Here is a 26,986-nt window from a genome sequence, read left to right as displayed (position 1 = left end):
AATAAATTGCCATGTGGCATTTTTATGAAATCCTTTGTTATGAGAGAATGCCAAGTGGCATTAAGAAGACTCTTTTATTAGTATTAGATTAATCGTCTAGTATCTATAATATAGCTTCTAATTGTTTTAATATAATCTTAGTCATACCTTATATTTTAAATTACTTGTGTTCGTTCACTATATTGATTGTCTGTACCATATAAGTTACGAAACAAACCCGACTGATACCAACTGAACAATGTTGGTACCAGTTCGGTATTCCTTTTTAGTGTTTTCGATCTATATTAGTTTTTATTGTTGTCGATTGATTGTTTTTTCTCCTTTGATTGTTATAGTGAGCACCATCATCTTATATTTATTATATAACTTCTAATTATTTTAATCTAACCTTAATCCCACCCTTATACTTTAAATAACTTGCGTCCATTAACAATATCAATTGTTGGTAGTTGGTACCGTATAGGTAATGAAAAGAATACCGGTTCAATATTCTATTTTATTGTTTTCTTTTTTATTGTTACTGATCGATTGTTTTCTGTTTCTATTTCGGTTGTTATTGCGAAACGAACTGAATCGATACCACCGATAAAAAATTGTAAAAAATTAGAGTCTCGCCGCGAAGCGCGGATATAACCCACTAGTTTTATTTAAAAAAGAATTGAGATATAACATAAGGCATCTAGGAATTATGCTTCATTAGATCTAGGGTTTTTGTCACACCATATAAATAGAGATATATAAACATCCCCACAACTCTTCCAGCCGTCACTCCTCTCATCTCAACGATCATCCACACACACAAACTCCATTACAATGGCCGTCACATTCTCCGATCTGCACACCGAATCCGGCCTCAAATCGCTCGAATCTTTCCTATCGGGAAAAACCTACATCTCCGGGTCAGTATCATCTGATCATATCTCTTTGTTCTGTTTCTTTTTTTTTTCTTTTTTTTATAGATTCGTTTAATTGCTAATTGTTGTGTTTGAATTTGAATGATTATTATTGTTCAGTGATCAGATCAGTAAGGATGATGTGAAAGTTTACGCCGCTGTGTTGGATAAACCCAGTGCTGATTTGTACCCTACTGCCAGTCAGTGGTATGAGTGTGTTGCTTCAAAGCTTGCTGCAAGGTTTGTTTGTTTGAATTTGTTCTTTTCAAGTTTATGTTGTGTTTTGGTTTGGTTTAATAATTATGTGTGTTTGGTTGGTTATGTGTTAGTTGGTGATTAATCGGGACGAGGGGTATCGACTAGCGATTAATCTGGATTAACAGGGATTATTTGGATTGGAATTTTGTATGTAGTTTTTCAATCTTGTATATATTAATGGGATTGGATTAGTAAGTATAATTTTTCAAAAACTTCAATGATTTTGACAAAAAAATTGGTTAATTTTGACTGAAATTTCATCGCTTTTGGTCGATGTTGACCGCCTAACGATTAGTTGCCTATTACGGATATAAAAGGTTGTACCAAAACCTTTCTGACATAACATGTTTTTTTGTATAAATAAAAATTATAAAGATTGGTTTTAATGTCGGTTTCGGTTAATTCAGTTATATCACTCGGTGCGGAATAGAATGGATTGTTTCTAACAGTTATTAAAGGCACTAGGCGCACTCAAGGCGCATAGGCCTCGCCTAGGGCCTAGGCGCAAAGCGCAAAAAAGGCGAAGGCCTGAGAAAAATAAAGCGCAGAATGAAAAAATTTAAAGAATATATTATGTATTAGAAAAAGAATATTATTCTTCAAATAAAATAAACAAAGTCTATTATGTAACACTTTATATCATCTAATTAGTACCAAAATATTTGTGTATTAGTGTAGAAAAGTAGTTTTCCTTGATTAAAGTAGAAATTTGGCTAGAATCTTGTCGGAATTTAGCCGGAAACTCTCCGGAATCTAGGAATCTTGCCGGAATGTGCGCCTAAACCATCACCTGGAGAGTTAAAGCGCAGTTCCCTCGACTTGAAGCGCAACTGGCTCGCCTCGCCTGAAAAATGGGCCTAGGCGCAAGAGGCGATGGCTTTTAACAACTATGGTTTTGAAGGAATGAAATAGAACATGTTTGGTTGTCATGTATTAACAACAACATGCACACATGTATTTCCTATATATCACCTCTCAAAAAACGAAAAAAAGATCACGGCTTTCATTAGATTTTTTTCAACCGAATTAATTTACATTTCGTACTCACTTTACACAATTAATTTATGTAGTTTCCCTGGCAAAGCTGCTGGTGTTGGAATCTCTGCTCAAACTCCATCTGCAGATGCTGCTCCCGTCAAGGTACGTTTCACTCGTTTTGTGATATTATGATCTATGCAGTTAATATCGGTGATATATCGGTTATATCGGTCATATCGGTCCCTTAGTAAAATATCGGTGTCAAATATCGGTCAAAATATCGGTACCGATATTATCGGCGATATTGACCGATATATCACCGATATTTGACCGATATATCACCGATATTTGACTGATATAACCATAGTCACCTAATTCGCTGGGAATCACGCGTTTTTCGAATTGGTACGTTTCGTATGGTACGGAATACGCATACGAACTGGTACGCTTCCAATTCGCGAATTTAGGGTTTCCATTCGTCGATCTGATTAAGCAATTCGTTTGTTCAATTCGCTTTGGGGTTCGATTTAGCGTTCGTTTTAGATACGTACCTTAATTTTGGAAATCGAATTAAAGATTGCGAATTTAGGGTTTTTTTTTGGCGGGAAAACAGAGAATACCGTATAATCAGGCAACCAGTCAATTCGTTTCCCTAATACTTAGTTTCCAAAATCAATTCACAACAATTCCTTTCCATAATACTCAGTTTCCAAAATTAATTCACAGCAATTCGTTTTCAAAATCATGTATAAATTTGGTTATTTATGCTGTTTGTGTATCTCAGCGGGTGATTTATGCTGTATATAATTTGGTTAACTGTTTTAGACTTTTGGTTGTCCTTTGTAGCACATGAAAGTATAAAACAGCAGTTTGGTTAACTGTTTTGATTTGGCATAAAAGATAAGTAATTTGGTTTTAGTTGTATAATTTGATTCAGCATAAAAGATAGGTGTATAATTTGGTTAACTGTTTAGAATATTAGAACTTTTTTTATGTTTTCTATTACCAAATATTGGATTTTGGTTATTTGGATTTATGAATTTAGTAATTTTTGTTTTAATTTGTTTACACCGAACCAGACTCAATGGTACACCGTACCGGATCGTACCGAAATGAACCTACCCCCCTCCGTACCGAATTCGTCCCATCTAGCGAATTGCGAACCCGAACCGCGTACCCGTACCGGAGCGAACCGCGAATTAGGTGACTATGGATATAACCGATATATCACCGATATTTGACCGATATAACCGATATATCACCGATATTTGACCGATATAACCGATATATCACCGATATTTGACTGATATAACCGATATATCACTGATATATCACTGAATTATTGGTGTTAAATTGCTATATATATAAATTCTGCATTATATTAAAATTACCGATATCCCACCGATATCTCACCGAGATAACCTATATTTCAAATATCGGTCAAGGACCGATATCCGATATTTTACCGCATTAGCTGCATAGATCATGATGTTTTTTAATGGATATGCTTATCATTAACTGTTAAAATTTAGAGTTACTCAACAACAAGCATTTATATTTTCGTCTTTAGACGTGCATTAACCGGCAAAACTGTATTTTTGGTTCAGCTTCGTCATCTTTTTTATCATCTTTAAACTAAACGGTTTTGGTGCATGTGTATGTTTCAGGAAGCTGCACCTGCAGCTGCGGCTGATGAAGATGACGACGATCTTGATCTGTTCGGTGACGAGACAGAAGAGGAAAAGAAAGCAGCAGAAGAGAGGGATCAAGCAAAAGCATCCACAAAGAAGAAAGAAAGTGCGTTTGTTGGATACTTAAAATATAAATTTTAGCACCATTGTATCATTGAATGAGCTGCTTCAAACAAGAGTTATTTGTTCTTATGTTACTCATATAAAAACATGTATAAATTATTGTTTGTAGGTGGGAAATCATCGGTTTTGATGGACGTAAAGCCATGGGATGATGAGACCGACATGAAGAAGCTAGAGGAGGCTGTTCGTAGTGTTGAGCTACCTGGGCTTCTATGGGGAGCATGTATGGTTTGCTACTTTTGTTTTGCATTTATAAGATATTATATATTATATATATGGTGTAAGGATCAAATACAAATGGGTCTTAACATACAAAATAGACTTAACATGAGAAGTGAAGGAAGTTTTTTTTTATTTTTTTGTTTTTGAATTTTTACCATCTACTTAAGTATGTTGTTTAATTGAAAAAGAGTAAATTATGATTTTGGCCCCGTGGTTATATCACTTTTACCCTTTTAGCCCAAAAAGAATTTTTTAACATCTGAGCCCCCGACGTCTTTTTTTCTAACCCTTTTAATTCCTAACACTAACCCCATCCATTAAATGTTAGGGGCCAAAAGGATTAGAAAAAAAGACGGTAGGGGCCAAAAGGATTAGAAAAAAAGACGGTAGGGGCCAAAAGGGTTAGAAAAAAAGACGTTGGGGGCTTAGATGTTAAAAAATTCTTTTTTGGGTTAAAAGGGTAAAAGTGATATAACCACAGGGGCCAAAATCGTAATTTACTCATTGAAAAATGTAAAAAAAAGAAAAATTCGTGATTTTACACTAGTAAAGTAATTATGTAATTTTTGTAGAGTAGTTATATTTACTCTACAATATAATTATATGTAGAGTACTTATCTACCAGTATAAAATCACGATTTTTTAGTTTTTGCGACTAAAATACATGATTAATAAGATGGGATTTTTTTTTAAAGAAAATCCTTCCTTAACTTCACACGTTAAGCCAATTTGTATCTTAATACCCATTTGTACAATAACTTAACCTTATATATGACGCGACTAACGGTGTTCTTGTGGTTTGAATATGTAGCAAAACTTGTTCCAGTCGGTTATGGGATAAAGAAGATGACAATTATGTTGACGATCGTTGATGATCTTGTTTCTGTTGATGATCTTATTGAAGAGCGTCTTACAGCTGAGCCGATTAATGAGTACGTGCAGAGCTGTGATATTGTTGCATTCAACAAGATTTAAATGCAACAAGTCTCAGATTATGATCAGGGCCATTGGATTCAAACCTCGAGTTTTGCTTATATCGGACGGTTGTGATCGTTCATGTTTTTTTTTTCCTGAAACTTTTTAGTTTGATGTTTATCATTGTATTTGTAACCTTTAATACTAAGTTTTATTGGGATTACTGTTAGGTTTTCTTATGACATCTGTTTTTGTGTTTGTTTAAAGTGAAACAATTATAAAGTTGTGAATCGCAAACTGTTGCAACAATGATCTGTGGCGGTGTTTGGTATCGCAAGCACCAAGTGTCGATATGATAACGGTACCATGACGAACCTAACCAAATCAGCCCGGAACATTGATATGGTATAATGGTACCATGACGAACCTAACCAAATCAGCCTGGAAAGATTGATATAATTTCCGATATTTGTTTAAAGTGAAACAATTATAAAGTTGCGAATCGCAAATTGTTGCAACAATGATCTGTGGCGGTGTTTGGTATCGCAAGCAACGAGTGCCGATGTGATAACGATACCATGACGAACCTAACCAAATCAGCCCGGAACATTGACATGGTATAACGGTACCATGACGAACCTAACCAAATCAGCCTGGGAACATTGATATGGTTTCCGATAAATGTAAAACATGTGTCGATATCTAGTACACATCTCTTAGACCATGTGTAGTGGGAAGGTGAAGTGGGCTTGAAGTCCCATAATGCCCCGTACACCGCCCTCTGTGGTGTGATTCGATCAAGAAAAGTTCAAACGTGTTTATGAAAACGCCTCCATTTTCAAATGACCAATAAGAAAGTTCCAACTCATCCATCATAATATTATTTGTTTTATTTTCTAAAAAGATAACATTTGGGTAATCATTGTTGGGGGGGCATTATGAGACATTATACCACACCAGTTTTGAACTTCATATCATATAAGCGACATGTGGCATATAGGGCTTTTTGGGGCATTAAGGGAGTGCCTGTAGTAGTTATATCGAGTGCGTATAATGTTCCAAACTGATACCAGTAAAAAAAAACATATATGTGAAAGTTTAAAATACAAAAGACTCTTAATATGCGACGGTATAAGACCACCAAAATAACATGCTTAATTATGTAAATAACACTTATGGTTTAACCCAACCCATATATAATTATGCAAATAGGGGAAGGTTCAAATGAAAACCACGAGTTATTGTGAAAACTCGAAAACTAATTAAAAAAAGCCAAAAAAACATACAAAAAATTTTTTTTTAAAATTTTTTTTTTTGCAATCCAAATTTCGCAGGTTTTTTAATATAAAAAAAAATTTTCAAAAAAAAAAAAAAAATTGTGTAGTGCACATGTGTAATACTGCACATATGTGTACTACACATGTGTATTATTACACATGTGCACTACACAAATTTTTTTTTTTTTTTTTTTGAAAATTTTTTTTTTTATATATAAAAACTAGCGATTTTTATAAAAGAAATTGAAAAAAAAAATTTTTTTTGTGTGTTTTTTATGCATTTTTTAATTAGTTTTCGAGTTTTCACAATAAAAGTGGTTTTCATTTGAACCATCTCCTATGCAAATAACATACATAATTATGTATTAAAACGTGTGTGTTTTAAAAATAACATGCTTAATTAAGTTCGCACAAGAGTGACAATTCTGATATTATCAAATTAATTATCTTTTTCTTTTCTTTTTACGGTATCAATAATCACTTTGAAACCCTAGATCAGGTTACCCCCAAATTAAAAAGAACTTGCAGGGTTTGCAATCGGCGATATTCATCCAATCGATCGAAAATGAGCGGTGCAGGTAAGAAAGTAGTGGATGTTGCATTCAAGGCATCAAAATCAATCGATTGGGATGGTATGGCGAAGATGATCGTCTCCGATGAGGCTCGCAAGGAGTTTTCTTCACTCCGTCGTGCTTTTGAGGAGGTCAACTCAACTCTCCAGACCAAATTTAGTCAGGTATCCTTATCAATCGCTCGTATTTCTCCGATTCTATTGATTTGTTTGTGTACGTATTGAATCTGTTGATGTTGATGCGTTTGAGCGATTCGGATCTACGATTAATTAGTTAGTTAAGGTTTTATTTTATGAATCCAAAACATTCGGATTAAGGTTTCATACTGAATTGATTATTAGGTTTATCTCTATGCGTTAAACGATGCGGATCTACATTTGATTGGATAGTTAGGGATTTTTGTGAACCCAAAACATTCGGATTAGGTTTTCTACCGAAATGATTCTTTTAGGTTTGAATCTGTTGATGTTAATGCGTTGAGCGATGCGTATTTACGATTGATTAGATAGTTAGGGTTTTTGTGAATCCATAAGTCCATAACATTCGGATAAGGTTTCGTACTGAATTGATATTTAGGTTTGAATCTATTGGTGTTAGTATGTTGAGCGGTGAGCGAAACGGATCTAAGTTCGATTACATAGTTAGGGTTTCTTTGAACACAAAAAGTTTGGATTAGGTCTGATACTGAAATGATAGTATATTTGTTTAAATTTGTACATCATTAATTTGTAAGTAGTATTGTAGTAATGAGATGAGAATTTTTTTTATATGGAGTTTTTTAATTTGTAAGTAGTAATGAGATGGGAATTTTTCTTTATATGGAGTTTTCATCTCTATTTATCTATAAGACTGAGAATCTGGAGTTCTGGACTCCTATCGTTTATTTTAGAACTCGTGAATTTTTGTCTTGGACTGCTAAAAGCAATTGTTGTTGACATGTTGAGTGATACAATGTGTATTTGGTTAGATAGCTGGGGTTTCTATGAGTCTAAAGCATGCCAGTTAGGCCTGTTGCAGAGAACTTTAGGATTATGGCTTGTGATTTTGAAATCTTGGTTTAAAAAAGCGCGAGGCGCTCCGAAGCGTTTTGGTTCCAAAAGCTTTAAGCGAAGCTTGAAGCGCGAAGCGAGAGCTTCACGTATTCGAAGCGCTCAAAATAAAAAAAATATTGTACACATCAATATGACCTATTCTACTTGTTAATCAATAATAAACACAAAAACATGATTAAAAAACACACTTAACACATAAAAAACATAGTTAAAACATAAATTAAAGTCGAAACACACGTAAAACATAAACATAAATGAGTTTTTATTCCAAACGAATGCAGCTCCGAAAACCCGGGCTAGCGTGAGGCAGTTTTTTGCACGCACGATTCGTCGTTTTTAATGTTACCTTTTGTTTTCTAAAAACATAAACATTTAAACCTATGCTGAAGCGTCGTTTTTTGCATCTAATTGGGCTGAAGCGTCGCCTCATAAAGATTGGTATCAATTGTATATTGATTGTAATTGTAATTGTGTGAATGATACAATGTAGGACAAGATATATATAGATATTCTAGACCTAATCTAATTAAGGTAATACAATTAGCGCCAGCTGTATTAATATTCAGTCTAATATTCCCCCGCAAGCTAAGGCCGGGGACCGACTCTTAGCTTGGACTTCAGAAAGAGAAAGCGGTCTGATGGCAGCGGCTTTGTGAAGACGTCAGCTATTTGATCATTTGTAGAGATATGTTGAACACATAGTTTTCCTTGAGCAACCTTTTCACGAACGAAGTGAAAGTCAACTTCAACGTGCTTTGTTCTAGCATGAAAGACAGGATTAGCGGATAAGTATGTTGCCCCCAAATTGTCACACCATAAGTTTGGAACAGAATGCATGGGAACTTGAAGTTCTGCCAGTAATGTTTCAAGCCACGTTAATTCTGCCACCGTATCAGCCATGGCTTTGTACTCCGATTCTGTAGATGACCTCGAGACAGTCTTTTGTTTTCTTGCAGACCAGGAGATGAGATTTGATCCAAGATAGATAGCATAGCCCCCTGTGGAACGACGGTCATCAGGGCAACCTGCCCAATCAGCATCGGAGTAGGCACTCAAGGTATTGAAATGAACATCCGTGTAGGCATGCAAAATAGAGGATGCAGATTGGGTAATGACAAGACCCTGATCGGCAGTTCCATGAAGATATCTCAAAATACGTTTAACTGCGGACCAATGATTTTCAGTGGGAGCGTGCATAAATTGGCAGACCTTGTTAACTGCAAAAGTAATATCAGGACGTGACAAAGTAACATACTGTAGTGCCCCCACCATTTGTCTGTATCTAACAGGATCATCAAAAGGAGAGCTGTCACCAAGAGAGAGAGGAGCAGTAGTGGTGCATGGCGAAGGAACTGGTTTCGCCTTGGAAAGAGATGCCCTGATCATAAAGATTGGTATCAATTGTATATTGATTGTAATTGTAATTGTGTGAATGATACAATGTAGGACAAGATATATATAGATATTCTAGACCTAATCTAATTAAGGTAATACAATTAGCGCCAGCTGTATTAATATTCAGTCTAATACCTCATACCAAGGTCGCTTCGCGCTTAAAGCTCGCCTCAAAACGCTTCACATGTTGTGACGCTTCACACCAAAAAAAGCGTTATTCCAAACGCTTCATCGCTTCACGCTTTAAGCGCGCTTAAAGCTCGCTTTTTTAAACCAAGTTTGAAATTATGAATTTATAACTCTTTAGTAATGGGATTGATTATATGGGACAATGTTATATTAAGCAGTTTTATTTATTTGTGGATAAGTCAACGAGTATTTGACAAAATTGGTGATAAGTTGATGGCTTTATGCAATTTTTTGGTTTTGATCATTTGTTGCAAGTGCCACAGACACTTAAGACAAGAGTATGTTGATAATTATTTACTGTTGTATTTCTGAAATTATCTTATCTAAGACATTAGGCTCTTGATATCTACTGTCCTTATTTTATACTTTTACATCACATAAAGTTGTTATCTTTATGATTAGAATCTATATATTTTAATCGAGGTGATTTTTTTGGATAATACAGGAACCAGAACCTATTGACTGGGAATACTACAGAAAAGGGCTTGGATCTCGTATAGTTGATTCTTACAAAGAATACTACGATAGTACGTCTTTCTCCAACGTAATATAACATGTATACTTCTTTACGTATATGTTAAACAGAGTGGAATTATGTGTTACATGTTATCTTGCCAGAAATAAAATGAATGTGATGATTGACGATTAGGTAAACAAAATGGCAGCCTATATTTATACAGTTGGTTTGCAAGCAGTTGAGATTTTGCTGTTTCTGATTTTAAACTGATTAAATACCTGATATTTACATTCATGATCCCATTCCTTGTACAGGTGTTGAAATCCCAAAGTTTGTTGATAAGACTACTCCCGAGTACAAACCCAAGTTTGATGCACTGGTAAGAAATCATATAAGACACGTAGTTGTACTAATTTAGCCTTTTTATTATATATATATATATATATATATTTTTCTGTTTTCTGTATGACCAGCTATTTATACATGAGAAATATATTGATGTGGTATGAATGCAACTATTTGTTATGTTGACAAAAGAAACGAACACCCGAATACTTTTTTAACAAAAGTTCTAGCTTGACTTACATGAACAAAATCAAAATGTAAAATGCCATTTTCGTTCCTGAGGTCTGGCCAGTTTTACGACTTTCATCTAAAGGGTTTTTTTTCCACATATGGATCCAAAAGGTTTGAAATCTTGCCATTTTCATCTGGCTTGTAGACTCCATTCATTTTCTACATTAAGTCAAGGGTATTTCCGTCTTTTTTTGCTAACTTAAGGGGCAATTCGATCTTTTATGTAAAAAGACCAAATACCCCTGAAAAAGTCCGAATTGCCTTTAATTTGACAAAAAGACGAAAATACCCCTGACTTAACGGAGAAAAATGAATGGAGTTAACGAGTCGGATGAAAATGACAAGATTTCAAACCTTTTGGATCCAGATGCGGAAAAAACGAACCTTTAGATGAAAGTCGCAAAACTGGCCAAACCTCAGAGACGAAAATGGCATTTTACATTTTATATTTTAGATGAATGTGTGCAAGGAAAATAAAGATTATTGTTACGTATCAATTTGTGTTTGGGCGGCGTGGAATCCTTTTTTTTAATCTTTTAATTATTTGTCGTTTTGTAATGACAGTTGGTGGAACTGAAAGAAGCTGAACAGAAATCTCTTAAGGAATCTGAAAGATTAGAGAAAGAAATTGCTGACGTCCAAGAGCTGAAGGTAACAATAATAATAATACTCACGTGTCCATACGAGACGTGCTGATTGCGTTGACCCGGGACCCCTTTCAGTTAGTTTGACCTGGTTTTTTTAGATATATATTTTTGTTTGACCTACGATGAAACTGATTGTTGTGTTGCAATAACAGAAAAAGCTTAGCACGATGACTGCCGATGAGTACTTTGAGAAGCACCCAGAGTTGAAGCAGAAGTTTGATGATGAAATCAGAAATGATTACTGGGGTTATTGATTTTCTCAGGTGAATCAATTTCATTTTGTTTTAGCATAATACCGAAATAAAGCAAAAGCGACACAGATGCTCTAAATTTTTATTTGTTTGGGTGTTTTGAGGAAATATTATGGAGTTGTGTACTCCGTCATGATGACGAAATCTTATTCGAACATGCAAGTCTTGAGTATGACTTGATGCGCTTTCATGTTGAATACAATCGTTGTTTTTTGGTCAATCCGTTTCATTTAATAATGGGTACGGTTATGTATGGGGGTGTTCATGATCTGTAAAAAACGGTTTGACTGAACCGCCTAAATGTATACAGTCCGGTTTTAACGGTTTGACAGTACGGTTCAGTTCAGTTCACTTCATTTTTAAGCCAAAAGAAGCTTCTGTTTGTTGTATGTCTCATTTAGTTTTAATATCTTCAAAGTTTTTTTTACTCTTATGAAGAAAGTAGACATTGTTTCTGATGCAGTTTCGCGTGCAATCAAATGGCTCAAGATCACTTGATTAATCAAAGACTATAAAACGAACCAAAGGGTTCAAGAACAAAGTTCTTATCATTAAAAATCAATCAAAAACTGAAAACCAATAAACCCTAGATGCCCTATTTATACTAAACAATTAAGAAGATAAAATTGGAAATTTGAATTTTAAACAAATAAAAGATATGCATGCTCCTGCATCATACTCCCCCTCTTCGAAAAAAACTCGTCCTCGAGTTTTGACTTCGGACCAAAGACACCCGGATCAAAAGGAACGTCAACCCGATTCTTATTTATAATTATCACAAACCATCCAAATAATTCTACTCCACGATTCGTCTCGCCTAGTTCTTGACCTGAACTACTTGGGCCGAATGGGGCATGGGAATGTCTTTTGTTCAATATCGACTTTTCCCCCTCAAACATCCTGTGAACTACCAAAGTCTGGCTCCAAATGAACTCAAATCGTGGTCCATAATTTTTATCTATGTGTGGGCCATCTCTGTTTTTCGCATGATGAACACCAGAGTCGCAAGACCCATCCTTTGGTTTGTTTTGTGAGGTTTGATTGTCATCAACGAATCCATGAGGGCCTCTATTATTCACTTTAAGAAAGTTCATGGTCTTAGTAACCAAATTTGAAATACTTTCATACATTTTTAGAGGCCCAATAAAGGATGGACTTTGTTGGACAGGAACATTCCTAACATGCATGGCAATATTTTTTTCAAAATTTCCAATATATCTTTGCAAGCCATGTGTAGACCCAACATGTAATGGTGACATTATGACATCCTTGTCGTTTAAGGGATGCTTATCAATAAAATCCATTATTGACTTTCCACCAATTTTAAAATCAATTCTATTTTGAATTTCCATATACTTAGGAGATAATACCTTTGATTTCGTAATTGACAACCGAAATAATGGAGCTTCTAATATTTTATCACCACCATGAGCCACCGTATTCATTGACAAATCCCTATCGATATCATTTTTTCCTCTTAAAACCTCATATATGGGTTCAGCTCCTTGAGCACTAATCCCGCTAAGAACCTCCCGCACAAGCAAACATTCCTTCTCATCGGGTTCAATCCCGTCTTCATCGAATATTGGTTCTTCTTCAGATAAACAATCTTGACCAAGTGGTTTAAGGATTCGGGGGTGGGGATGGCAGAAAGGATGCTCCTCTTCCTCGTTCTCATCGTCCCAGACGATAGTTCCCGATTCAGTTTCCTTAACGCGCATCTCCCGTTGTAATTCAAGATCTCGGACTCGTTGACGGAGCCACCTGATCTCTTCAAGATCTCGGACTCTTTGACGAAGCCGCCTGATCTCTTCAAGATCTCGAACTCGTTTTCTGAGTTTTTCGATCTTAATAATATCTCGTGGATCACGATGACTGATCTCGTTGCCTCGGCCGGCGGATCTACGGTCATAGTTTAATCGATCTCCACGAACACGTGAATCACCAATGCTCTTATCGATGCCTCGGTCGGCGACTCTTCGAACAAGAAAACACTCGCCTCCACGTTGAGCCATTTGATAAACCATAGCTCTGATACCACCTGTTGCAGTTTCGCGTGCAATCAAATGGCTCAAGATCACTTGATTAATCAAAGACTATAAAACGAACCAAAGGGTTCAAGAACAAAGTTCTTATCATTAAAAATCAATCAAAAACTGAAAACCAATAAACCCTAGATGCCCTATTTATACTAAACAATTAAGAAGATAAAATTGGAAATTTGAATTTTAAACAAATAAAAGATATGCATGCTCCTGCATCAGTTTCTTCTAAAATCTGGCATTTTTTATGACTGTTACTTCACAAAATCTACAAAATCTTTTAAATAGACTTTAAATTTCAGACAAGCATGAAACATTACAAAGAAATATCCAAACAATATACGTATCATATGTACGTTTTGTGTTCCGACTCTTAACCATCCCAAACACCGCCGCTTTCGCAAACCAAAACCAAAACCCGAGCAAAGAAAATGATTACAGTATTCCACTTTTTTTTTTGAACGGCGAATTTCTTTTATTCCTGTCGTCTGTTGGACTTGAACCCAAGACCTCCCTTTCTAAGGTGTTTAAAGCTCTGCCTTTGCCAATAGACCACCACCTCATAGTTACAGTATTCCACTTGGTGTGATTAAAACCGTATCCAACTGGGCCGAGATTTCTCCATACGGGTCTCTCCGTATTGTTCATGGTTATCCATCCTCCTGTTGTTTCTAAAAGCCGCACAAGCAACAACATAGACAATTATTAGGATGATGAGAACAACAATGTTGATAACCGAAACCTTTCTCCAACTCTTCCTTAAACTAGCTAGCACTCCGGCCTTGCATGAGTTACAGTTGTAGCACCGTTGTTCTTGGTCGTTGCTCCATCTGATGCAGTCACGGTTGTTCACCATCATACCGGAACTAACCGGGTTCCATGTGGTTTCGTTCACATACGTGAACCCACATTCTGATGGCGGCTTGCAACATCCTGACTGCGATAGTCATAAAATAAAAAATCAAGTAGAATGAATTATTTATTGTTTGTGATTTGCTCATTTAAGTGATTTTTCTGGTTATTGTGGGTTGTAAACGAGTCGAATAAACACGAATACAATTTCATTAACTTTTAAGTGAACTAGCACAAGAAAATCCGTTTATTTAAGCTAATATATATGTTCATGTTTGTTAGCTAAGATATTCGTGTGCTCGTTCATGTATTAGACAAACAAACATAAAGAATGAACTTCCTATGTAATATAATATGTTCATGTTTGTTAGCTAAGATATAGGTGTGCTCGTTCATTTATTAGACAAACAAACATAAAGAAGGAACTTACATGAAATAAAAAGATTATCCGAAAAAAGTAGTTTATCATGTATTTATGTTGATTTATACAAAAGCAAATGTACATGAAAGAACAATTTACCAAAACGTAAACAAACCAGTGACGGATCCAGGGGGGGGGGGTTTCCTGGGTTCACAGGAACCTCCTCTGTTTAGAAAAAAATAGTGGAAACCTTATATGAGGAAAAAAAATAGTGAGAATATACCAAAAGGAACCCCCTGAAAAAAAATTCCTAGATCTGCCATCGAACGATCGAGTAGCAAGCTTGTTTATGTTTATTCATTTAACTTGATAAATATTTACATAATAAATAAATGAACGAAAACAAACTTCCCTTCAGACAGTTAACGTTTGCTTCGTTTACGACTATTGTATCTATCACATTTTATTATGTGTGTGTGGGTGTGTACACATATTTAACACCGCACATATAGTTATACAAATTTAACACTATATATAAATTGACATATTTAATATTCATTATCATGGATTTGAATTACATAGCTATCAATTGCCTACTAAATAATGTATGGTGCCTAACATGGACCCATTACCCTTCTCTTACCCAACCACTAAAAAACTCTAGGGCTCTAGATGAAGCTACAAGGGTCCATGGACCCATTCACCAACTAGATTAAACAAAATATTTCAACATCATCCCTATCATAATTGATATCAAAATGATATCATTGTGTGGTTGTGGCTTGAAATTGGAAAGAGGGACAAAGAAGGCTAAAAGAAAAAAGATAATAATAAAAGAAAACATTCAATATAAATAAATACACAAATTAGTTGCTTACAAAATCGGGTTATCGAGGTTGTATCCAAATTACATTGTTCAAGCGCGCTTGGTTTAAATTTTGTACACAAATAACTACATGAGTCATGTTGGGATAGGGTGACGCTAACCCGATCCTCCAACCAACCACGAGGTTCCTTTATTGGTTTTAGCAAGTTACGGGTGTTTGGGGTTGCTTATTTAAACCATAAAAGTTTTTTTCTTTATATATTCAAAATTATTTAAAGGTTTGAAACAAAATGGGATGCATAAGATAGTGTTTTAAATTTACTTCTTTTAGTTTTGTTTACCGTATATGAAGAAGTTAGAAATGTTTATTAAATTCACCTATTAATCATAAAAAAGGGTTTGAATAAACAATTCCAAGCTTTTTATTTAAACTTATCTGCTTCACCCTTTAATAACTTAATAATAATCAGTTAATCATAATAACCTATTTACTTAAACAATATTATAAAAGTATATGTTATATTAACCCTTTAAAAACATATATCATTATTTATACTCTTTCTTTTCCTTTTAAAAACGATTTTTCTTTGTCATTAGTGACCCCTATCATGAGGTATCTTCTATAGTCAACACCCACACCGCCCACAAGAAATTTCACAACAAACACCTTACAATTTACAAGGCATACGTGTTTCTAATTACACATTTAAAAATAACAACAAAACAAAATCCAACAATTTTATAATATATATGTTTAGAATGACGACACACCATCAAAATTCCATCTAAATTCTAAATACCCACAATAGAGTTTTATTTTTCTATCATTTACACACTCGTATTGTTTACCTTTTAATGAGGCTCTTAATGGTTTAGACCTATTAGACATTTTGTCTCTGAATTGTTAAGATTTATACAGAGTCTGAATGGTTAAGACATTTAATCTGAATTGGTCAGACATTTGCCTCGGAACGGTTAAGCATTATACAGGCTCTTAGTGGTTCAGATCTTTTAGACCTTTTACTGGTTCAACATTTAATGGTTCAGACCTCTTATTGTTTCAGCACTTAACCATTCAGATGTTACCAAACAGCCCCTAAATATGACACAGTGTTATATTTTCTCTCATTTATACACTCTCATGTACGATATAACATTAAGTTTTTAAAATACTAAGTAAAATCATTAATAAGGATTTATTTTATAGCAGAATTTTAACCATTGTGTCACCACTATCAGATTGAAACCCGCTCCCCAGAATTTGGTTGGGACACCCGTAAACCCAAAAACCCTAAACTGATTGGACACCTACAAAAAGTGAAAGATATCCCATGAGTGTCCGCGTGGCTCTATCAGGTTTGGATTTGGGTTCGTGTTCAAGTCCAAGTGTCCTCATTCTATACGGTTAAAAGCTATACACCAAAATTTCCTTAAACATCTCAAATATCACATCAATTTTCCCCATACTCCCCAAATCGAGAGTACTCTCCAATCCCAAACTTTTTTAATAGTATGAAACGGAAAAGCACGGTGTTCCCTGTTGGAAACACCGCCTTGTTTCGTTCCCAACTCCATACCGTGCACCCTAAGATTAGGTTTTGGAAATATCCTAACAATTTCACCCAACCACTACTAAGCATGGAAAATGACTCAAATCATTTTTTATTTGCATAATATAACCGAAAAATCTCTTGTCAACATCCAAAGGTCACTAAACGTGTGTCACCAATTGGGTGTCATTAAAAAGTAAAAACTTTAGTTTTAACCAATTTGTTGTTCCAATAAGACTATGCCACGTGTCAAATTAAAAGTCACTAACCTCAATAGAACTAAGCTTCCGCAAGTAATACATCTCAGCCGACTCCGGATACCCACCAACGACCCGACCCGAGTTGCTACAAGCACCCGAATCACGGATGCAAGAACTTATCTTCCTCCAATATTCATCACTCGCGACCCGATCCTTCAACCAACCCGAATAGTCGGGTAAATAATAGTCCTTGTAAGCCCGGTTTGGGACGGACCGACCCGACCCTTTGTCCGTTACCACATAGGCAAATATCACAAACCCGATTAGCACAACAATGATGAGAAACATGACCCAAAGGTATAGGTACATTAGGAGAGTGTTCCGGTAACACGCGCCCGCAAACCCGGCTATTGAAACTATCATGATTGCCACTCCGATAACGATCACCGGCCATTGGAGAAACCTGTAAAATAATAAAATATTTATCAATTATATATCCCATCGTGTATTATTAATTAACTATATATATAAAAAGTACAATAAATTTATTAACTATCTATATAAAAAGTACAACAAAAGTAATCACAAAGAAAAGTTAATTAAGTTATTTGTCTATCGTAAATATATTTACGGTAAATCCTAACTAATATATTATATGTAAATGAGTTAATTACTGTTTTCGTCCATGTGGTTTGTCAAAAATCACTTTTCAGTTCATTAGTTTAAAAATTGCAATTTCAGTCCATGTGGTTTCATTTTCGTAACCATTACAGGCCACCTCGTAACCATTTCAGTCCCTGTACTTAACAGAATAATGGATTGAAATGGCTACGAAAGTGAAACCACAGGGACTGAAATGGTTATGAAAATGAAACCATAGGGACTGAAATCGTAATTTTTAAACTAATGGGCTGAAATAGTGATTTTTGACGAACCACAGAGATGAAAACAGTAATTAACTCTATCTAAATATATATCGCTAACATGCCCCTCAAACTAAGTAATGATAATCTAAACGACTAAAGATTAAAGATTATAGTAAAACGTTAATTATTATGCTAATATAACCATAGATAAAAGTAATAACTAGACAACAAACATAAAGATAAGTGATAAAACAAATAATAGTAATAACTTTACTAGATAATAAACTCGGCTAACATAACCTCATGCAGTCGGTGTTGTTTGCGCGCGTGCTCAGCCATATTCCGCCGCCAAGAATCGGAATCGATAGCAAGAAAGTGAGGAAGTTCAACATACCGATTAGATGATTGGTTGTCCTCATGACTATACTCTCTCTCTCTCTCTAAAAGTATATGTTTCTCTCTTTAGAATGTTTGTATGTTGGGTGGTTTTTATATAAGTATGAAACATGTTGGTGTGTCAAATGACGAAAATGGGTTTGTGATGTGAGTGGGAAAAGAAGGTGGAGGGTAATTGTGATTGTGATTGTGACAATGTGTGTTGAATTAAAAATGTGACGTGTCATAAGTTCATTGTTTTTTTATTTATTTTTACAGCAAATTCCAATCACATTCATCACCAAACATTTGTACAATACATATTGACCAATCCCTTACATAATCACCAAAAATATCTTCATATAGCCAAAATATCTTCATATAGTCAAAAGTATATGTAAATAATAATTTTGAGTAAAATGCACGGATAGTTCCTGTGGTTTAATGAAATTTAAACTTTAGTCACTAATTTTTTAAAATTACACTTTTAGTCTCTGTGATCTGACAAGTTGTTATTCGGATAGTCCCCAAAGCGGATAGGTGTTAGTTTTTCTGGTTAAGTGGGTGTGAAATGACAAGGACTATCCGAGTAACAACTTGTCAAACCACAGGGACTATCCGAGTAACCTTCATCCGCTTTAGAGACTATCCGAGTAACAACTTGTCAAACCACAGGGACTAAGAGTGTAATTCTGAAAAGTTGGAGACTAAAGGTGAAATTTCACCAAACCACAGGGACTATCCGTGCATTTTACTCTATAAATTTTGATGGAATAAGATTGTAATTTATTAATGTTTGCCTTTCTCACGGTTAAGAAATGATTACTATAGAAAAATATGTGATGGTAGATGATTAAAAATATTGCGCACGTAAGCAAGGTAAGATAACAAATCTGAGTAATGGGTCTAAAAGTGTTACGAGCAAAAATGAGTTTGAGTCAAAACGCGTCGTTATAAAGTATTAATTTGGTTTGGAACAAAATGAGGTCTAAACAAAATGGGTATGGAATGATCAATAAGTTGTTTTAGGAAAATTTTTTTATCAAATTTGGTTCACTCATATATCTGGTGGCTAGTGGTGACGGGTGGAGGCAACAGTAATGTTGGTGGTGGTGGAGTGTCGGAGGTGGTGGAAAAGGCGATGGTGGCGGCAAGACGAGTAGGTGGTGTCGAGAAGCAATAGTCGTGAGTGGCGCTCATTCATTTAGACATGCTTTAGTTTGGTTTTTATAATCTGTTTTAACCTGTTATGTAATTTGATTTGACCAAAGCAAAATCATATGCAAATTTTGCTACCGAAATCAACTCATTTCTCAAAGAATTGGTTGTGATTGTCACATCTACACGCACGTAACAAAGGATGTTACATGAAGTAACATGTTAGTACCGGATGTAATATATGTTGTACATTATAATATTAATCCTTTTCAAGCCGTTATTTTAATTTAAATTCGTCCACAATCTTTGTCATAGATTTTTAATAATTATAGTTTCTGTCAAATCCCAAAGTAACTGACGACGTGTTTATCACCGTAGATCCACCGACATTCGCCGCTTTCTGGAATTGACCTATAAAAGAGAACACCGTTAGCCTCGTCACGAAGAGCTTGGGGGAGATCCGTGACCAAGCTCCAGCGTGAGAATAAGTCTCGTGCCTTGGATCAAATTTAAGAGTAAATGAGGGTAGTAAATTGGTCGGAATATTATGGAGCTCTTAGTTTCAGGTAGGGTATATTTGATAACTTACTTTTTCGTATCATCTCTCCCTCTTATATAAAATGGACCCTTTACTCGAGGTGACGCTTCCTCAGTTAATAACCACTAGATCTTTTCCCGGACAACAAGAATGCCCGGTTATTCTCAGAAGGTTGTTCCCTCCGCAGGATCTCTTAAGATCTGTCCAATTAATGTATACTTTCTTCATAAGCAAACAACTCACCTCCTGTAGGCTCGAGCCGTAAAAGTCATCGGCGCCCTTCGGAGCATTTAATGCGGATGTGTGGTCACATCGCATGTTGCTCTAATGGAACAATAAATCCTTATGCCTTGGTCATGGGCGGGAAGGTAAGCTCTTTTGACTAAGTCTTCTTTTCCAAAGATCGATTAATTAGAGAAGTTGTAATGGGTCTTAGCCCAACATGTAGTCCAACGTAACGAGCCCAGTTTCTATTTAAACTAGTGGTTTTCCTCGCGCTACGCGGCGGGAACTCAGTTGGTATCGGTTGAGTTTGTTCCGATAGTGACAATTGTTATAACAGCTGAAAGAGGAAACTAAAAAAATAAAGTCGTGATATGCCGAAAAGGATATTGACCCGAGTTTTATATCAATGGAAAACCATAAAAAATATCGGTTTTGATACTACCAATATTGGTACCGGTGTTCGGTTGAAATCGGTTCAGTTCGTCACGTATCGATACTTGTATAGTTTACGATTAAAAATGCGAACTTTTAATATTGTTATAGGCACTCGTATAGTTTGTGATAAAATAAATAAATTACTATTCACCGTCGCTTTTCGTTCGATTTACAATGATAGCGGCACGCTATCGCTTCTCAGTAAAAGTCAAAATAAATATAATATTAAAACTTTAGATTTCTATTCATCGAGACTTTCTCTTATATATAAATAAATGAAACAACTTTTCATTTTTAAGAAGTTAAGCTATCTCAATTTAATATCTAATCCCTAAAAAATAAATATATAACTAAATATCCCCATTCTCATTTCCAGTAACCCTCAGTGCACTGAATATGTGAGTTCAATTCACATGTGGCGTACAAAAGTATTCGTCTCTGGATTTCAGAGGTCAAAGTTAATAGGCCCCAAAAAGGCAAAAACACCCAAAAAGAAAAAAAGCAGACAACCAACAAAAAATAATCATGATTCACCGTCCAAATTTTATAATTTCATATTAAGATTTAAAGATATAATTTTATCAAGAAGAATGACTAATTTTCCTTGATTTTAAAAGCTTAATGATATACCCAGACCAAAAATATAAATATAGGCTTAGTTCTTTTGCGATCTCGTCTTTTATAAACGAGATCGCAAGATTCTAAGTTAGAACACAAATTCTCCTTTTTGACAAGTGACGGCCTCTCAAATAATTAAAAATGGACACAAGAAACGTCTCCATGTTTAGGGCTTTAGGGCTTAGGCTCATAATACACAAATACAATATATGGGCTAGACTTCAATCAGTTGGGCTGGTTCAGTTATTTTACATTTCTAACTAACACTCTTTGTAGCCCTTTAGTCATTTAGCAGCGTAATAAAATTCATAGATGTTATAAGGTCTGCAAAGGGTTAAACACCATCAACGTTCGTCACTAGGGGTGTTCATTGAATCGAATAACGCATTTTTGAATTATTCGAATCGAATTGTTCGAATAATTTTTATTTTTCCTTGAATTCGTATTCGATTCGAATTCGATTAAAACCTATCGAATTCGATTCGAATTCGTATTCGAACAAAAAAACCCAATTCGTATTCGATTCGTATTCGATTAAAGTTTCAAATTCGAATCGAATTCGAATAAATTCGATTTAATGCAGATTCTTTAAAACATGTAAAAAACTATCAAAATGAAACATAAATTTTAAAGCAGCCATAAAGCACGATATCACATTAAAAAGTTTCAAATAAAGTACCACAAGTCTAAAATTCAAAACGAGAAGTCGGGAATAATCACTCCACATTACAAGTTAATATTTTTATGGTTAGAAATCTATTGATAGATACTTAGGTTTTACTTATGGGTCATGTAATGGGTTTGGTAATGGGTAATTTTAATACTTGGAAATAATTTTGAAAATAATTTATAGTATAGCTTAATAAAAGTTATATATGTATTATATATAAAAATAATAAATAAAAATGTACAATTTTTATTCGAATTTCGAATCGAATCGAATTTGAAATTATAAATTCGTATTCGATTTACTTGACTCGAATTGAATCGAATTCGAATTCTTAAAATCGAAACGAATTCTTGATAATCGAATCGAATTTAAACGAATTTCGAATTTTTCGAATTCGAAACGAATCCTGAACACCCCTATTCGTCACCACCGTCCACCACCCACCACCGTCTACCACCACCACCCACCATCCACGTCCACCACCCACCACCACCATCCAGCACTACCACACACCACCACCGTTCGTACACTACCACCAGTTTATTTTAGAGGTCTACATACGTTAAAAAATAAACAACTTTTTTCTTGCAGACTACAGAGGTTTGGTTCACCTCTTCTTCTACAGATGCCTGCAGACATTTTACCTCTTAAAAAAATAAACTACCCCTCTTTTCTATTGGCGGATTTTGACATTAGTTTTTAATAAAATCAATGGGAGCTGGACTCGATACATATAAAATTTTTGGTAAGATCCGCCTATGACTCTTTCAATCTATATCTTCCTCAAAATCCAACATAGAATACAAAACTTTGTATTTTATTTAATTTTTTATCAAACATTACATCAATGGGAGCTGGACTTGATACATATAAATTTTCGGTAAAATTTACACTACGAAGCGAGAAAACAGAAGGAGACATGGACCCCCTGGCTCAGGCTAAGATCCGCCTATGACTCTTTCAATCTATATCTTCCTCAAATCCGACATACAATACTAAACTCTGTAAGTTTTTTAAATTTTTTCAAACATTACATCTAGTTGGAGGGACACAAATGTTACATTTGTTAGAATAAACAAAAATTAAACTAAATATAAAATCAATTTCGAAAAAAAAAAAAAACAAATAAAAAGATATACAAATTATAGGGAAACGTCACCCTTGTTAAGGTGGAGGAGGCGCTTGCATGTACAAGCTGGAGGGTAAGTATCTTCGTTGGGTACATCACCGCCACCCTTGGGGGTAGTCTTGGTAAGTTTGTTTAGAGGGTAGTTGAAGCTACATCATGGAGGTCAAATGTGACCGTTATGATTTAAAAAATAAAACTATTTTACAATTAAAACCTTACAAATACAATATATATAAATCTCTACACAAACATTACACTTTCTTCTATCAATCAAATGGTTGAGTGGACCGAAAACAAAGAAATGATGTTGGCGAGTGTTTAGGTTACTATAGGCACGAACAAGGTTCGAGGGTCTTGTGAGATATGACTACAAATCCTCGACGTATTTCACGAAAAATGGGTAACAAACCCACAAAGTGTACGAGCTCGTGAATAGGTGGCATTGAATGTATTATCCAAATCAATGGTGCCAAGTTCGACAAATTGCTTAAAGAGGCGATGAGCAACCAACAAATCTTAAACGAGAAATACGCCATTCAGGTTGCCATAAGTGAATATAAATGCACATACGAGCCCAAGAATTTGATTCTCACCTTGAGGCTTGGAAGATTGTGCGAACTCATCCGCAATGGAAATAATTTCTTTAGTTTAAATTTAATTCATGAGGCTACCTACGCTTTGCAAGGGGTAGTCGGTATCATTTGGTAAGAATCAAATGACAAAAAAAACTACATAAATTAAAAATGTATATCATATTAAGTATAAGAGACGAAACTGGTAAATAAAATAAAATATATTAGTTAGACCAAGTCACTGTTTACGTGACTTGGTTTTTGTATATATAGTAGTAACAGTAATAGTAATAATAATAATAGTAATTACACTATTGGTATCGACTTTTATGAAATTTAAACAAACATTACTCAAAAGTATTATACTGTAGTTATTTGGCTTGGATTTTAAACTTTATTCAATACGTTCTTGAATTCTTAAATTCACACAATACTTTTAAAACAAAAGAATAAATTTGACATATTCTTTCATTACTTGATTATTTTCAATAGTCATTCAAAAAATAGTTGCTTTAGCATAACTTATTAGAAAAAATAACCAAACTTACAAACTTGTAAGAGCATTAAGGTTTAATACTAAAACTAACAAAAATATTAGTGGTAAAATCATAAATTCAAAAAGTGTCATGTAGTTTTCATGACCTTATTTAATATAGGATTAGGATCAAATACAAAGGATCCTAATTGTAAGAAGTGTAAGAAAGATTTATAGAGTGACAAGTGTCCAATAACCTAAAAAAACCCACTATACAAAAAAAAAACCCCACTACAAAAAAAAACCCCTTAAACATCCACCACTACCAAAAACCTAAACCCCACTCCCCCCCCCCCACACATCACCCACCCTAAAAAAAAATTATTTTTTTTTTGCCGAGGGGGTGGGGGTTTAGGTTTTTGGGTGGGGGTGGGTGTTTAGTTTTTTTTAGATTTTTTTTAGGTTTTTGGGGGGTGGGGAGGGGGGGGGTTAGGTTTTTTTAGGTTTTTGAGGGGTGGGGTGGGGTGAGGTGGGGGGGGGGGGGTTAGGTTTTTTTTAGGTTTTTGGGGGGTGGGGGTGGGGGGGGGTTTAGGTTTTTTGGGGGTTTTTTGGTGAGGTATAGTTTTTTTTTTTTTTTTTAGGCCCGAGGGGGGGGGCGGTGGGGGGTGGGGGGGTTTAGGTTTTTTGGTGGGGGGGGGGGGGTAAGGTTTTTGGGTGGTGGTGGGGGTGGGTGTTTAGGTTTTTGGTGGTGATGTAGTGAGTTTAGTTTTAGGTTATTGGACACTTGTCACTTTATAAATCTTTTTTACAATTCTTACAATTAGAAGCCTTTGTAGAATAACTTAACCCATTTAATATATATAATAATGTATTTTTATTAATTTTAAGTTATGTTATTTGTTTTTTCTAACTTATGTATTATTTTTATTTTGTAATGAAATTATAATTTAGTTATTTTAATTTGTTGAATTTGTTTTTTTATTTAAAAATAAATAAAAAAAGTTCCAAGGTCGTTTAACGTGAACATGATACGACAGTGCAAGATTGGAGGCAACGAGGGTACTTAAATGGGGTGTCTTCTCCACCCTTATGACCGCAACACCATTAACACCATTTCTAGAAACGTTTCAAGAAAAAACCTATTGTAATCACAATCTTTCAGAGCTACCAACTTAAAAAGAATTTTTTATGGTTTTGTATATAAAAAAAATAAATAGTTCAATAGTTGATTTCGGAAACTTTATAAAATTTTTTGTTTACAACTCAACCAGACCGATACTAAAAACAACTCATTCAAGTCGAAATATGTTTTGACATGTGACCTAATGTTTTCGACTTTCTGTTAGAAATAACCCGTTGATGTGGCCTTAGAGATCATTTGGTAACATTACCAATATGACATAACTAGTACCCGACAATTACTTGATGGTAGTAATTGTAATTATTGATTAGTATTAAGGGGCAATTATGATTTCCCTTTAGGTACCATTAATAGAGAAAACATAGAGTTTTATAACGGATCACCATTCATGACTATTATTCATTGATCTTTATATATTGATAACAAGTGGTGATCAAAACTCTAGAGTAGAACACCAATACTAAGAATTTTCTCTAAGGTGATCCATCAACCCAAGGTACCATAACGGGAATCATGGCCTTATCTTCGTTTTCAAAGATGACCACTCCCACAAGTAAGTGTCTCTAACTTGGTATCTATATTTACGTTATGATTGAATAAACATAATTAGGTTCTATATTTTGACCCATGTTTATAGATATAATCAACATGTGGTATCAGAGCAGTGTTAATTATGTCAATTCAATCAAGAAATTTGATGTTGATGATTTGTTCTTGATGATCGTTTTAAGTTCCTTAATCGTAAAAAAAAAAGGAATAAAATTACCACTGCCATAAACATATGTTTCCTAATTATCAATTCATATTGTTATCTGGTTTTAGTAATATAATATATGATGATGGAATCTTACATTATCTGAAGTAATTTTTGATTGTCCATTATATAAATCAATTTAATAATATCATAGGTAAAATTAGATGGAACATTTTAGTTTCCTGAATTCATTATGTGGATTCATGAATGTTTTATTTGAGTTATTTTATAACTAATTCCATTGATTTGACATGAGAGTTTTATGTAATATTGGATTAATGAAAGTAATGCAATTTAAAATCTTTTGCAATGAGGATGAACTTATAATTAATAATTTTTCAATGCACTTGATTATGTGTTCATGCATTCTTGAATTAATCGGTTACAAAGTCCTCATGAATTAATGTTTGAATTTAATGATTGCAATTAATGAATTGATTATAGAAATTCTAGATTATAATCCATGAACTGAATAGTTGATTTTGTGTCTAAATGTTTGTACACTTAAAGCCCTTTATATGCAACTTTTATGTGAGATTCTTATTTTGCAAATGGCCCAACTTTAATTTATACCATTTTATGTGATTATGTGTATTGTTGGATAATGAAACCAACAACAAATTGTTTGATGATGCACATAATAAATTATCAGCCTAATTTACATAAATATTTCATTACTGGCCCAAAGGTGTTATGTTATATT

The 26,986-nt window shown here is 34.6% G+C and overlaps 3 protein-coding genes across 3 annotated transcripts; 2 read left to right on the top strand and 1 right to left on the bottom strand.

Moving 5' to 3' along the window:
• Nucleotides 1-676: 676 nt before the first annotated feature.
• On the top strand, nucleotides 677-5,370 carry LOC110864308 (elongation factor 1-beta 2). The gene is made up of 6 exons (XM_022113362.2): nucleotides 677-899; nucleotides 1,014-1,133; nucleotides 2,222-2,291; nucleotides 3,797-3,926; nucleotides 4,053-4,166; nucleotides 4,977-5,370. Exons 1-6 carry the CDS (start codon nucleotides 814-816, stop codon nucleotides 5,138-5,140), a joined length of 684 nt encoding a protein of 227 aa, XP_021969054.1. The 5' UTR covers nucleotides 677-813; the 3' UTR covers nucleotides 5,141-5,370.
• A 1,418-nt stretch (nucleotides 5,371-6,788) lies between these two features.
• LOC110864310 (ATP synthase subunit d, mitochondrial) lies at nucleotides 6,789-11,716 on the top strand. The gene is made up of 5 exons (XM_022113364.2): nucleotides 6,789-7,093; nucleotides 10,011-10,092; nucleotides 10,337-10,401; nucleotides 11,163-11,249; nucleotides 11,398-11,716. The coding sequence occupies exons 1-5, from the start codon at nucleotides 6,923-6,925 to the stop codon at nucleotides 11,497-11,499; spliced, it is 507 nt and encodes a 168-aa protein (XP_021969056.1). The 5' UTR covers nucleotides 6,789-6,922; the 3' UTR covers nucleotides 11,500-11,716.
• Nucleotides 11,717-13,760: 2,044 nt separating this feature from the next.
• On the bottom strand, nucleotides 13,761-18,662 carry LOC110864309 (tetraspanin-3). Its single transcript, XM_022113363.2, has 3 exons — nucleotides 18,494-18,662; nucleotides 17,397-17,790; nucleotides 13,761-14,475 (listed from the first exon to the last, which is right to left on the bottom strand). Exons 1-3 carry the CDS (start codon nucleotides 18,610-18,612, stop codon nucleotides 14,128-14,130), a joined length of 861 nt encoding a protein of 286 aa, XP_021969055.1. The 5' UTR covers nucleotides 18,613-18,662; the 3' UTR covers nucleotides 13,761-14,127.
• Nucleotides 18,663-26,986: the final 8,324 nt, after the last annotated feature.

Source organism: Helianthus annuus, chromosome 1 (assembly GCF_002127325.2).
Source record: "Helianthus annuus cultivar XRQ/B chromosome 1, HanXRQr2.0-SUNRISE, whole genome shotgun sequence".
In the NCBI taxonomy this organism is placed as follows: Eukaryota; Viridiplantae; Streptophyta; class Magnoliopsida; order Asterales; family Asteraceae; genus Helianthus; species Helianthus annuus.
Note: the sequence above shows the minus strand (reverse complement) of the source record. Positions and strands in the feature narration are given on the sequence as shown.